A 14,913-nucleotide genomic window follows, 5' to 3' on the forward strand; every position below is an offset into this window, starting at 1 on the left:
AGCACCCCAGAAAAATAAGCCCAGCGAGCAGATTGTGCTCCAGGGATTTTCCTGAGAGTGCCAACAAGTAACATTATTTTATTTGCGTCTAACAGCTGCTGCAGACCAAAGCTGGTGTGTATGATGAGCATGTGGTGTGCTCTGGTCCTTTTAGTAGCATCTTCATCCATCTACACAAAAGACAAGTAAAGGTCACAGGTGACAGCCGCCATTTTCAATACTTTCCCTTCGTATCCATACCCATGACCAGGCGTGAGTTAACTCGCGTTCCCTTTAGCTCTGTCAGCCAGCCATGATCCCAAGGCAGAGCCCACCCTTCAGCCACCAGGATTTCACCAGAGCAATAAGTACAGAGCCCAGTTCCTTAGTTCCAAACCATTTCAGCCTCAGTATTTTTACATCAGTATTTTTAAAAGACATTAAGCACCCACTAAGAGCTTCTTACTTGGCTAAAGCAGCTGGAATGACCAGGAAAAAACAAATTGGTTTTAGGGCTGCAGATCCTGACCTGAGCTTACACTCTTAGAAAAGGATGTTGACAGTGGACACAACACAATAATTCACTGCCTGTGACAGATAACAATGTACAGCACTAACTAAACTTCTAGACAGGACCATGAGGGGTGGCTGGGTTTCACCAGTGCTTGGGGGGGCTGATGTAACTTCAAAGGTGGTTGGAGGAGGCATTGAGAACCTTTTGGAGAGCAGAGCTTTGCCAGGCCAGCAGCATCACTAATACTATATAGGGCCAAAATCACCTAGGCGAAGGTGTCAAAAATACAAAACCTGGATATGCCTAAAGGAAAATTGGGACCTTTAGGAAAAGATAACAGGGGGTCAACTGTTTAAGTGAGAGGAGAGTGGAGTGGAGAAAGGTAAGGAATGAACAGAGAAAGGTAGGCTTGAGAAATGGGAAAAGCAATGGCAAAAGGAACAAAAAGATGTGCAGATCGTGTGGTTAGGGTTGTCCAGGGTGCCTGCTGGGCATCCCTGTGGTTCAACACCACACCTGAAGCAGGACATTGACTATGTCACTCAAGACAAACCTGCTTCTTGGTCAGGAGGGCCAAGGTAAGGGGCAACTGGAGTGCTCATTATGGCTAGTGAGCGAATATCAGGATGGATGGGTCAAGCATCCCAGCAGTACCGTGTTAGTGACCATTCCAGGCCTGATGACCTCATTATCTTCCAGATATCTTGTCATCCTCTTGAGGAAGGAAATTGCAAAAGGCAAATTTCTGCTAAATATAAATAAAATATCATAGTTCTGAATATATCACAATTATAGTTATCACTTCAAAGAGAAGTAATTTATTACCTGCAGAGCAGAGACTTGTGTTAGCAGGGCATGTAAATACTTTGAGCTAAAAAGCTTTTTCCTTAAAGCTATCAGTGGATCTAACGAAATCTAAGATACATCTTTCTTAAAGAATGTGGCTATTGAAATCTCATTTTTGCAATCTTGCATCAGGCCATCAGGTGGCAACAATGCACCGTGGGAGCAGCAGAAGTGACTCAGGACTATTCGACTATTCGCAGTCCTGAGTTCACGGCCCCGTCCCTGGCTGCCACTTCACTCTCCTATTGCAGCCCAGTTGATTGTTTTATTCTTGCATTGCTAGCTTCTGTCTGGACAATATTAGGGTATAATGCTTTGGTGTTTAATAGTAAGTTTGGTACTGCTGAATCTGTAGCAAATTATATGCTGAGAACATCTGCACAAGTCTGAGCATTGAAGGCTCAGGGTTGATTTTCATGGTTGTTGATAGTTAGTTAAGAAATGCCTAGTTGCAAACGCCCATATGATGGTGAGCCCAGATGAGGAGAAGGTTCAGGAGCAAAGAGGAGGAGGGCATGTGCATGGGCTGATACAACAACCGCTGCGGGGCGCAGCAGGTCTCACGCATAGCTCCCCATTACAGAGGCCTCAGTGGTAAAGCTGGTTTAGAGAACCTCTATGCCTTGCATTTATCCTTCTTTTATTCCCTATTGATTTTGATGAGTTCAGTGTCTTGGTTTCTAGTGTGCGCCACAGGAGTGTCCCCAAACAGTACTTGTCCATTCCATGACCATAGGGCTAAACAGCCTTAGCACTTCTGCCTCTTCCTCCTTGACACTGCTGCATTATGGCAGTACCAGCAGTTGTTCAGGGGTACAGAGGAAAGCTGAGGGGGAGGGGGTAGGAAGGAAAGGGTGCTGAAAGGTGCTCATTAATTTAGATGTGAAGGGCTTTAAAAATCAGTTTTTTCCAGCTGCATATGAAGCATATGTTTCTTTCCCACTTGCAATGACAGATATGCCCTTCCTCATTGCCAGTAAAGTGGTTACACAGCTGTACAAAACTGCCCATGCAATGTTAAACAAAAGAAACACCTGAAAAAAATTCTTACAATAGGGAGTTGGAAAGGAATTGTTTAAATGCTGCTGCCATCTTAGCAAGACCACAGTCAATTTCTATTACAATATTTCAGTTTGTATCTGTGGAGACATGAAGCCAAATTTGAGATGTTGATTACAAGTTCCTGGAAAGCTTCTCGCTTTGAATTATGTGCTGCATTTTGTTAAGCCTGAAAATCGTGATCTAGAACAAGAGCAATTCCTTTGCCATCCGTGCCCGTAGCAGCACGGTGGCATTGGCGCAGGCAGCTGGTGTCAGTCTCTCTTTAGTTCATTTCTGTGTGTTGCAATAGTTAATCGTGCCTTAGCAGTCATGGCAACAAGGGCTGCCTTTCAGAGCCCGTTTTGCTCCCATGACCATGATACTACATTTCAAAGAAGGCCCAGACAAGAAACCGCAGCGAAGAGCAATGTGTACTCATGAACTCTGCTCTGTTTCTTTCCATTGATGTGGTATCAAGTGGCTCCATTTCTTTCAAAATATACTTCCTTTTTACTTTCCTCAAAAAAATTTTGCCTGAAAATAAAGCACAAACCTGCATCATCTTTTTAGTGAATTTTGTTTCTATGCTGCATGTAACCTGTGATTCCAATAACCCAAGTTTTTTCCTGAAGACTTTGTAAAAACAGAAGAACAGAAAAAATTGTGATAAGACTGGTTTTCAAAGAAAAAAATAGTTCAGTCTATTAAATGCATACCAGCATAAAGACTGTTGATTGCATGAACATTTAAAAAGCATTGCATGATATTACTGAGTTGACAAGAAAGCAAGGAATTCAGTTATCTGTTGCATGACACTAACTGGCTGGAATTTAGACTAAATTTTCCTGCAAATTGTATTTCCTCAGAAGAATATTACTGTTGGCAAGTTTTAAGGGCAGATACTAATATGCAATCCAGCATTTCACTGTCCAATCAAACAAATCTTTAATTTGGTAAATTACCATTTTAACTACTTTCTGCATTATTACAGTATGCTTTGTCTCTTTAAAAGTTACCTTTTTTCTTACAAAATAAAAAAAAGTAACCAAAATCACTACTTTGACTACAAATCGATTGAATTTCTTGTGAAGGTGGTACTGTGTCCTGCAAATGAAGTGCTACAAAGATAACAAACATCTAAACCACTGCAAATAAAGATGTTTATTGTTTAAAGAGTTTATGTACAGACAATTCTGTTGCTATTAAAGCACAAAAGTGCAGAAACAGAATATTACTCAGCTGAGGTCTCTTGTGGCTTTCTCAATAAACAGAACGATAAAAAATTTCAGAAGTTACTAAATCAAGGTATAAAAGGAATTAGAAGATGGCAAGGTTAAGTGAAATTGCCCAGATAAATATTGCACATGGAGCCCTAATTTGGTTTCATTCAACATATGGGTTGTAATTTAGCTATTGCTACAGAAGTGGCTACTTCTGAGGAGCTTAATGGCTGGGGATCAAACTCAGACCTTTGTTAGCAGCCCAGGACAGTCCCTCATGACGCAGGTGGGTATCCTGTTCCCCCCGAGCTTGGCAGGAGCTTGCGCTTGCTCTGCAGACCTTCAGCGCTGGAATGAAGTAGAGAAAAGAGGAAACTGGCAACCTGAACTTTCCAGGTGCGTCTGTGTTTAATGATGTTAAGGGCTGACTTTGCCCACATCAGGTCTGCTGTGCCACCCCAAGCACATGAGTGCACCGCATCAGAGCTGGCCTTGGACACAGCCCCTCCAGCCACTGATCCCATGGGGCTCATCAACCTCCTCTACAAGCAAGCTGAAAGACCTATGTCTTCATTTTCCCTTGGGACACTGACAGTATTTGAATGTTTTTATTTTATTTCCACATTTTACTTTATTTTTTTTTTATCAGACATCTGAATCACGAGCATGAACCCTATTCAAAGACACAGCAGAGGCTTAAAGTAAATGCATTCCACCTACCAAAAAGACTTTAGGAAGCACCGAGAAATGCTGGCATGGTGAAATAGTAAGGTGAGGGATGATAGTACAGGCAATAAGGCATCCTTCAAAAACCTGAAGTTGTGTCCAAATGAGAAAAAAAGGAGCGATCACAACTTCTGTCTGATTAAATGTAAACACACAATAAATCAGGACAAAAAGAATTTGAGATACAGCTTCCTATGAACATCTAGAATAACAATAGATCTTAGAAATGGGATGCTTGCCAGGGAGTCTACAAGGTCAACAAATGATCACGTATCAAAGTTGTTCTCAGAGAAGTTAGATCAATAGCAGAAAAACAAACTAAATTTGTAGCAACTTTGCTTACTGTGAAGGTAATGCTGAATCTTCATGCCTGAAAGCATTGGATTACCTTTTGCAAGCAGATGTGCTTGGAATGTTTGTTCATTAGGAACAAAATGGACAAATTACTTCAATATTCAGGCTGGAGTTCATGTGTGTGGGTAGGAGATTTGAATCTAGCTATGATGGAATAGCTCCTTGTATGATCTCAGGCTAATCCAGGCTGGAAGAGACCTCAGGAGGTCTCTAGTCCACCCTCTTGCTCAGAGCAGGGCCAGCTCTCATGTCAGACCAAGCTGTTCTGGGCTTTGTCCAGTCCGGGCTTGAAAATCTCCAAAACTGGAAACCACACAACTCTCATGGCAGCCTATTCACCTTCTTGGCTGTCTTCATGGTGAAAAAATGTCTCCCTAAGTCTGGACATAAGCATTCTTGCATTATACTGGGCATAATGTGGAACTTGTCAAGGACCCCACTATAGTTTTGATGTAGGTTGGAAGTTTGCTTGGAGTTGAGGGTTGTAGCAAAACATCTCCAGACAGTCCTCCCAACCACAGATATTCTACAATTCACATCTGGCAGAAATATTATAACTGAATGCTCTGTGTTTATATCAAATTATGCAGTCCATTCTGTGTTATGGGCGTCATATTAACATATGCAGAATAATAGACGATTGTGAAAACTGAATGGTTTGGAGTCTACCAGCAGAGCATGTGGTGGAGAAAACAGGGACCTCTTCAAAGATACACACAGCTTTAGAGGCCAAGGTGAACTGTTCCCTGCCTGAGACCCTGCAGGAAACTGAGAATAGAAGGACATTTCCTCATCTAAATCTCAGTCAAGGAAGGTGTTGGAAAAAGGAAATATTCATGATCAGCTGTGAGCCTGGAAATACAACTCTAGGCCCCTGAGCTGAGCAGGCAGTCCCTGTGCTACTGCTGAACTTTTTCCTTCCTGCAAACTTCCTTCCAATTTAAGTTCCCAGATTTACTGCATTTTTCCTTTGAACAATTGCTCTTTCATTTTGCCTCCCTGCTGAGGCCAGGGAGTTCACACAGTTCTGTGAAAGCAGTCTTTGATACAAACCAGATGCAGCTCTATACTTTTTAAAACATTGTGGTCTTCAAATTTACCACCCACGTTTTAGATATAATCTCCGTATATGTATATAACTCCTATCTGTTACCTGCTGTGCTTTCCTTCTGTTAAGTAGTGTCCTGCTCGTCCTCCAGGTTGCTCATACATCTCATCCCTCCCACTGCTATCCAGACAGGCTGATGGCTGATGCTTCTCCTCTGCTTGCCAAGTCCTGGCCTTGACTCCCTCTTCTGCCATCTGGTACAACTTCATTGTTAATTTTGTCATCGTTCCCATCACTCTGCTGAGTTTGGTGCTACCTCAAATGTCCTGCAGTTTAGAGGATGGCTCTCACCATGACTGTGTGTCATTATGGGATGGTCTCACCCAGGCCTTCTCAGCTTCACTTATTGTCCATCTAGTTTGGCATTTTCTTAGTCATTTCTACATAAGCATTCATTTTTCTTCCAATGCACTGTGAAATATTGTCCCCTGCTAGGCATAGGCTTTCTGTGCCTCAGCCTGTCATCTGCCTGTTGACCTTTTCTCTTCCACTTGGAACAGTTATGCAATTATCTAGCTTTGCCACGAAGAGATATTTTTCCTCTCTGCTTTGCTTTTACTATTGATTTTTACTTTTGCTGCTTTGTCTTCTACTGTCCTCCCAGAGGGAGAAGACTTCTGCTCAAACTGAGATTTGGCACCAAAATGTTTTAAATCTGCTTGCTGTATGTATGAATTTGCTGTGTTCTGTAGCTTCTGTCTCCATGTAGATTGAATGCAGTATTTTGTAAAATCCAGTTTCATCTTCTAGAGCCAACCTGACTGTCCTCCCTTCCTGTGGTTGCCAAACTTTGCACTCACCTTCAGGATCATTGTCCTGCTTCCATTTGTCTCTGAGCCAGCAACATGACTTCGGATCATGAGCACAGCCTGGGGGCTCTTGAGCCGTTGGCTTGGAATTCGCCTTCAGCAACAGAACGGATGCTCATTTCTGCAAGTCATACTGGCACTATCAAAGAGCCATCCCTGTACATAAGTAGCCTCTCCTGCTTTGCTCTGATGAAATCTACTTTCCCAAACGCATTTTGTCCAGAGTATAATTTCTGCAGAGAATATACAGAAACATGAACCCCAGGATGCAGACCTTGCTCAAACAAATCTGCCTGGCCACCCCTTTTTGAACTAAAATCTCTTAGCCAAATCATACCACTTAAAATGCCTGGGCATATGGAGGAATCCTAATTATGGGAGTAAAATACATGGACATACAAATTAGCAAGCATTATTCTTCACATAAATGACACCAAATGTACATAGTTCACTCCTTTGGCAGGCAGAAACTGAAAACTACAGTCTTTTAAACATTCCAGCTTCTGTCTCTAAAAATATACCAACAATAAAAGGGAATAATATATTAAAAAATAAAAAAGGTACAGTGAGATGATACCCGAGAGGTGTTATGATGCTATTTCAGAGTTTGAGTCTATTCTGAGGAAGAAGTCAAATTTTCGTTGAATCTGTCTCAAATTTGGTTTCATTGCCACATAGGCTAGGATGCAATGTTTCTGAGATCTGTATGGTTTCATAAGATTTTGATCAACTATTGTAGCATCAGTGTAATTCTAACAATGTTTCCAGAGGTGTAAGTGATATAAATGACTTTTTGTGTAGTTAGTGGATTAGGCACCTCCAAAGGCACAGTGGGATATAAACATATATATCTTTATATGAATGTGGAAATTATATGTCCGGGTAATAAAAGAGCACATTTGTGTAATGGGCCCTTTGACATTTCTCAGCGTTGCTGTTTATTGTGGCTACCTTTGTTTTAGGGCTACTATTTTTCCAGGCGAGGAGTCCATGAGTATTGAAAGGGTCACAAGATGCCAGTAAGGCTTTGATGTGCAAGAATGTTTCTTTAATTACAGCAATAAAGAAGGTGAATTCTGCTTCTAGACTTCTTAAGTGAGCTTGTAACTTCCTGTATTAACTTAAATGTATCTGAGCAAAGTTAGCCTTAACAAAAGTTATGAATATTTATTAAGTTTTATAATCCAACAGTATGCATCTTGATTGTGAGGAAATAATTATTGTAACTCCAAGACAGAAAAATTTCTAATTCAGGGTCAAAGTAGGATGCCATTACATTTTATTCACTCCCAGAACAGGTGGACACATGAAAATGGCCTTTTGGGGATGGTCCTGGGAATATCTCCACTTCTCAGCCATGACCTTTTGGACTTTCAGGCAACTTAGCCAGTCAGCTCTCCTAGATGCGATTTACAATCTGACTCAGGCCTGCCACTTCTTTTCATCTTCCTTCCTCTCCAGCAGCTGCTGGAAGAATTAAAAGCAGATACTGGATAAGTACAAATTTGTTAGCACCCCTAGTTAGTTAGCCCATCTAGTTTTTACACCGAGAGTAGTGCTGAATGATTAATCTAACTCTGGGACAGACTGCAACACAGAGAGCTGCAGAGACCCGTTTGTTATCAGGAGACAGAGTGCCTATAGATCTAGTCCTGATGGCCAAGAAAGGATGAGCAACACTGACAACTGATTCAAATATCCAAACCAGCTACTCTGGAGAGGGCAATTAGGAAAGTCTTGTCTACTGACCAGTGACGCTTATGAGGAAAGGAGATTCAACAGTTTATTTTATTTCTTTCCTTTCTGTCAAGACTGCTAAAGCTCTTTGTTACAGTACTGTCAGAAACCATTTTTTGCCTGGTCAGATCAGGAACAGGAAAGATTTCCTGAACAAACTTCTTGTGCTCGACTCAATGCCCACAAGCAAAGTGCATGAAAGACACACTTCAAATCAAAAGTTAAACTGATGACCAAGATTTCACACAGTATTAATATTCAGCCTACCTTCAAATATAGCCCAGTGAGACTGTCCATTTGCTGAAAGCTTAATTCTCTAAAAAAATCAGTAGTGTGTCTCAGCAGCATCAATCAACAGGATTGTACAACTCAGCCTTTGGGCTTGGAGTCTGAGCACAGTCTACTTTGGGCCAGTGTAAGGTAGCCTAGGTATGGAATGGAAAGTAGACAAATGATGCATAGTTGACGAACATACATGGTAGTGCATGGGGGAGGCATGTAGAACATTTCCATCCTAACCCTGTTCTCCAAATGTAAAAATCAATCCTGTCATATGACTGAGGTAAGGAAAAAATTGCCATTTCACTGGACAGAGTGGGGACAGGGGAAGTATATTGGGGGCACGCCAATAATTAATATCTGCCATGGTAAGAGAACAAGAAAAAGATGAACTATGCAGGTCTCTGTGTCAAAAGAGGAAAATTCTGTCTAGAAAAGGAGATTTTGAACCATTCACAAGACAAATGAATTGAACAAATGGATTCTGTGGCTCTGTGGTGCTGAGGCAAAGATGAGCTGCCAGGAAGGGTCCAACCCAAGGTGGCAAGAGGAGCCAGGAAGGCCAGTCCAGTGACAGCTGAAAAAGACAATATAAACACATGAAGAAGACCAGAAGGACAGATCTGTAAGAAATGAGAATTCAAATAAAAGTTATAGGGGTTTTGAAATGTTGATTTAAAACCAGCATATAATCCTGTGCAGTTGACACTGCTGGCGTCAAATAAACAACCAGACTAAGCCTACCGTGCCCCCATTGTCACCACAGGACTCAAAATTAGGGCTGCTTCTCATTTTAGGGAATATTGGTTCTGTTCCCTGCACAGGAAAAAGCACAGCCTGATTGAGAGCGTTCCTTTGAAAATGCTATCATATTTTTAAATCCTCTGGGTCAAATACTTTTTGCACTTAAGTAAATACTGAGTAATAACAATTTACAGTGATCCTATAAGAAACAGTAAAGGAAAAGGGGTTTAGCTGTAACTCATGAAGGTAGTTTCTCTCACAACATCAGAGCAAAGCCACTGCTGCAAAAAAGATTTTAAAGGTTCTTGTAGCTGCAATATGAAAACTACTTCTCTATAGCACCCAAACCCTTCTGCTTTACTATTAAAGATAATACCACATAAATACAACTTAATCCAGACATCTGACCTTCCTTCTGCAACATATGTATGATCTTTCCATTTTTGTACACAACAAATCTGATAAACAGAGATTATGTAAAGAGAAATCGTTGGAGCATTATAGCAGGAGTATAGCACAGACTAGTTTCCTTCTTTTCAAGTAATCCCAACACATACAGCCAGAGAAGTCTAAGAATTAGGAAAAAAATGACTTCTCTTAGGAAAAAGAAAACAAGTCATATTAAAAAAATTACTGAGTTAAAGCATACTTTGTGCTGAGTATTTCCAAATGCTTAAGAGTCTAGATGCTCTGTATCACAAAAGAAACCAAATTTCTGCTTTATTTTACTTTTAAAAAAAAAAAAAGTATATATACTGCCACCACCTCTGTTCTCTACAGCCCTGCCAGCAAAAAAAAAAAAAAAAAAAAAAAAACTAAATCAGAAATATAAACCTGCAAAAACAAAGGTAAGAAGCAACAGAAATAGATGTATCTGTTAGGATTAGGAGTATAAATGAAATCTCAGAAGTATTTAGGACAAAATTATCACAGGTAACCAAACTCTTGGATGCCCATCCCTCAGGGAGATGGGCACAGGCAGAACAGATGGTGCCAGGACCAGAAAACACAAGCCACAGAGCAGTAGATAGAGAAGATTTGTGAGAAAAGGCCTGTAAACACCTGTATTCACACTTGGAAAAGTGTGATGATTCAGACACTGACAGCCACTTGAAAGATAATTCCAAAGAAAAGCCCTAGCTTTTTTGTGAAGGCATTCTGTCATAGTTCAGAGTGCATTGTTTATTTCTCTAAGCAGGCAGATAAACCTGAGAGGAACATAGAAATGCATTACTAAGTGGAATGTCCTGCAACATAAAAATAATTGAAGTAACAATCCTGTGGCCCTCTAAATAGCTATCTTCTGTATTTCTTGCATACAATAAAAACAAAGCAAATCATGCTGATTGCTTGGCTTCAAGATGTAACGCTGAAAGTACTGGAAGAGAAGAGGTGCCATGCAGTTCCAGCAGGACCAGGAGGGCTGTGCACAGGGACACGAGACTCCTGGCACAGAGGAGGTGGAGTCGTCATGTACAGGCAGGAGTGGGCATAATGAAGGCCCCTTAGGTGGGGAAGTGTCTGCAGTACAAAGCTATTTCACTGACTTGGCAAAGTTGCCATCACTATTGTTCTCACAGAGTAGCATTTTCTAGTAACTTTCTGGTTTATTTATGAAACATAATAGCTAAAGCCAAGTGAGTCTGTATAGTGAAAAATCTCATGAACTGTTGGGACCAGACATGCAGACCAGGCATCAACAAGAGACATAATTGAGACACCTGTGGTTACTTGTGAGGGGGCATCAGGGAAGCAGGAACAGGTCCCTGAAATCTCATGTGGTGGCTTGCTAAGGAGAAGCTTCATCTGGTCCTTCCTGGCTTTCTTCAAGGAGCTGGAGAAACTGCCACCACAGTTCACATATGCAGGCAGTAAGGCATAGAATGAGCTTTGCATGTTGAGTCAATGGGCTGACTTAACAGAGTACAGGCTGTGAGATTGTCCTATCTGTTAGTGTGGCTGCATGGCTATTTCCAGAGCTTGCTGGAAACCTGCTGCCAGACTGCTCTGAGAGGCCATAGCATCCCCATGGCCCTTGCAGGGACTCCAAACAAACACCGTTCAGTCCAAAGCCCAGGAGGCACATGTACTTTCTTCACCACAGAAAACTGTATTCACCTAAGGACACAGAATTCTGTTTGACAAATGTGGCCAACCTCAGTGCTTGGATATGAGGTCTTACAGATGGTATCACCACCACCATCAGATGCCCTGGTCTACTCACAGCACTCAGTATTCACCAGATAGCTCTGAGCAATGTGGAAAGAGGTCATAAACTCTATGAGTCAGTCAACAAGACAGGACAATGCACTTCTCTTTGGAAATGGGATATTATGCAGTGTTCCCAGCTCTCACAGCATTGCCATCTGGCAAGTAAAAGATAGGGTTTGCTCTAATTAGTTCTCTCCATCTACACAAACCAGGACCAACAAAATGTCCTACAGACCCACTTCAAACAGAACATCTGTGTGCATTGTGTCTGGATATAAAAGCCTGAGAAAGGAGCTCCACTTGGTGTTGTGAAAGATGTGGGTTTGACTCATTATACACTTTCAAATCTAAATTCCTCTGGGGCTTTGCTGACTGCCAGAGCAAGCCCCTGAAGACAGAGATTTACACCGGTGTGCTGATAGCAGAATCAAACCCCTGATTTACTACTCACTAGCTCAGAGCAGGAAAGCTGAAGAACTACTCCATCCCTCCTCCTCCTCCCGGACAAATCTCTACACTCTGGTACATGAAAAATGTATTTCGTAGCTCCAAATCTCGATTCTTTTTGGGACTAAGATGTGACGCCTCCCCCAGTCCAACGCAGCCGTGAGCGCTGCAGTGGTCCCCGCGGTCCGCCGAGGACGGTGGCAGCAGGCAGCAGCTGTCCCTGCCTCCCGCCGAGTTCCTCCTGCCTCATCCTACGGGAGCCGAGGACAGAGTCCCGCTGCCTGCAGGTGTCTCCCAGCGGAGGAGGCTGCGGAGCCCCTCGGGATCATGTGTGGTACCCGAGCAGATGTTCACTTGCTCCTGGTGCTCTTTGTGAGACAGACCCTCTCTGATCCCGTCAGCGTGCCGGAGCACACCGACTACGAGAGGACGGCCACACTCCCGCGCCTGCAGCTGCTCCTTTAACGTACAAAGGCAGGATTTCAAGTGAAGAGAAGAATGGGAGTCTGGCTGCAGCGTTTCCTTCACTGCTACAACAACAGATTGGAAGAAGCTGAGAGTTTTGGTGCCTGGAAAACTGGATTCTGAATCGTGAGAGGCTTTGAACCCCCTCCCATCCCAAATAAAACAAACCCCTTTGACTTCTTCTCTCAGCAGGAGGGGGAGGGAGGGCGGATTTACCATGAAGACAAATCGAAGATGCAGAGCCCTGCTAGCAGTGAGTCTGAATCTGATGGCTCTCCTCTTCTCTACAACAGCTTTTATCACGACCCATTGGTGTGAGGGCACACAGAGGGTCCCCAAGCCCAGCTGTGGGAAAGAGAAAAAGACAAACTGCCTCAACTACAGTGGGAATGAGACTGCAAATGAGACAAACCAGAATGTGGTTCACTACAGCTGGGAGACAGGAGATGACCGCTTCCTTTTCAGGTATTTCCACACTGGGATCTGGTACTCCTGTGAGGAAAATATCAATGCTGCTGGTAAGTATAAAACAACTTCCTTCCAGCTTCTCTTGCTTTGTGTTTGGCTCAGTGTGATAAACACACAGGCAAGCTGTTCTGTGCTGTATCTTAAAGCAGATTCGCCCTGCAGAGAGAGGCAGGATTTTAACAGTTCTTCGTTGAAAAGCAACCTGTTTCCAGTGAGAGCAAGGATTTGCTTGTTTACCTGCTGGCTGATGCAGGATCTCTGCTCTACAGCCAGCTGAGCCTCTGATGAGCAGAATGTGCCACCCTCCTGGGCACTGCAGCCAGAGGCTGGGCACTGCTTCCCTTCGGGGACCTGCTCCATGGAGCGCACGACAAACAGCGGCTGGTAGTTGCTAAGGAGGTTCTGACAGCTCATTGTAACTGCCCCCGGAATAACCCCCAGGGCAGTGGTCTGAATGACAGGGGGAGCACAAAGGTCGCAGTTTTTATCAGGCTGTAGCCCAGACTTCCTCTTTTCTGGCATCTCTCGAGTAAATGACCACTCACAAACCCTTCCTAGTGGCTGGATTGTGTGTTTATTGAAGTAAAGCAGAGAAAAGACAGTTAAAGGGCACAACTGGGCACAAGAGAGCTCATTTCTGTTCTCTGCTCAGCCATCGACTTGCTGAGAACCACTCGAGAAGACATCGCTCCAGCTTATCGGTGCTTTCATTTCCCCTGCTGTACCCTGGCACTTACCAGCAAATAAAACACCAAAGGGTGGGTGGAAGGAAGAGCCATGGGACTGATTTAAGTCTCAACAGATGTAAACTCACAGTCCCTGCTCCCAGAGCTGTCTGGTAGAGCTAATATCCAAACTCTGCTTTAGAAAGAGGTTTTTTTCCTAGATTATGTGGCTGGAAAATAAAGTTTACAAATGTGGCACAGTATGAGGTGATGATGGCTCGTGGATACTGGTTCCTCCTTGCTGGGCTGTTTCCATTCTATCCTGCCATTGCCAAAGTAGTAGACTGGGTAGATGGCCCTTCACTACTGTGGGGAGAGAGGATCATCCTATGTCTTGTGTCACTGTGGACACAACCTCCTTGATAATGGGAAGTTTATGAGATCTTGGCAAAACTGCTCTGTAAGAATTAACTATAAAGTGGGGTAATCTTGGAGAGCATCTCACAGTCCATTTCATCTCTGTGCATCCCAAGGTGATGTGTACATTCACTGGTATTTTTGAGGATAGTGCTTCAAGAATCCGTTGGTCATTAAAACTCAGTTTAATGTATAAAAATGAAAGCTCATGAACTCCAGCCTTGGGAGTGTCAATAAACAGCTCCACGCTGAAATGAGTGCACCAAAGTAACCCTCTGACATTAGAAAAAGTACAGAAAAAAGATTATTTGTCTTACTGTTTTGGAAATAAACTTAGGCCACAGCAGCCTGAGTGAGCAGCTTAAGACTCTGACTTTCTCAGCATCTTAGCAGGGATTGAGACTATCAAGCATGCTCAAATTTCTGGCAGATATTGAAAGCTTTCCAAGGCAAAATTTATGTGTGAGGTAACTTGTAACTGTGTGACTCTAGCCCACTCAGAAAACTGAGTTATCTGTGGGAGAAGAGAAAGTGATCTATTCTGTACTGGGTAAACACAGCTGTGCTGTAGTGGGTGATTTCAGGAGATAGCTGGAGCTCAGCTTTATAAAGTTATGGTGAAAGCAGGAGTGAGAGGGTTGTTTCTCCCTCCCCACACCACCTCAGCAGCCACATGCGTGTTTCCTCTTATTTAAAACTCTAACTTGGTGGAAAGTACTCTTCAGTTAGACCAGGAGTGACCAACCTTTAGAAAGAATACAGGCAGGTACAGGGATATATTGGCTTAGACAGACACCTGTCTTGTTCTGGATTTACCATAGTTTTCTGCTTCAGGAGCTGCGTAATGGTCATGGAACTAAATTTGTCCCTGAGAGTGTCAACA

The 14,913-nt window shown here is 42.8% G+C and overlaps 1 protein-coding gene across 1 annotated transcript in view; it reads left to right on the forward strand.

Moving 5' to 3' along the window:
• Window positions 1-12,697: 12,697 nt before the first annotated feature.
• Window positions 12,698-14,913, forward strand: part of GSG1L (GSG1 like) — a gene marked incomplete at both ends in the record, with an annotated part of 42,286 nt that continues 40,070 nt past the window's right edge. The window contains one exon of the mRNA XM_082064696.1: window positions 12,698-12,998. Coding sequence (XP_081920822.1) covers window positions 12,698-12,998 — 301 coding nt within the window. The remainder of the gene's footprint in view (window positions 12,999-14,913) is intronic.

The sequence above is a fragment of the Streptopelia decaocto genome (assembly GCF_964273445.1).
Source record: "Streptopelia decaocto genome assembly, chromosome: 13".
NCBI lineage: Eukaryota > Metazoa > Chordata > Aves > Columbiformes > Columbidae > Streptopelia > Streptopelia decaocto.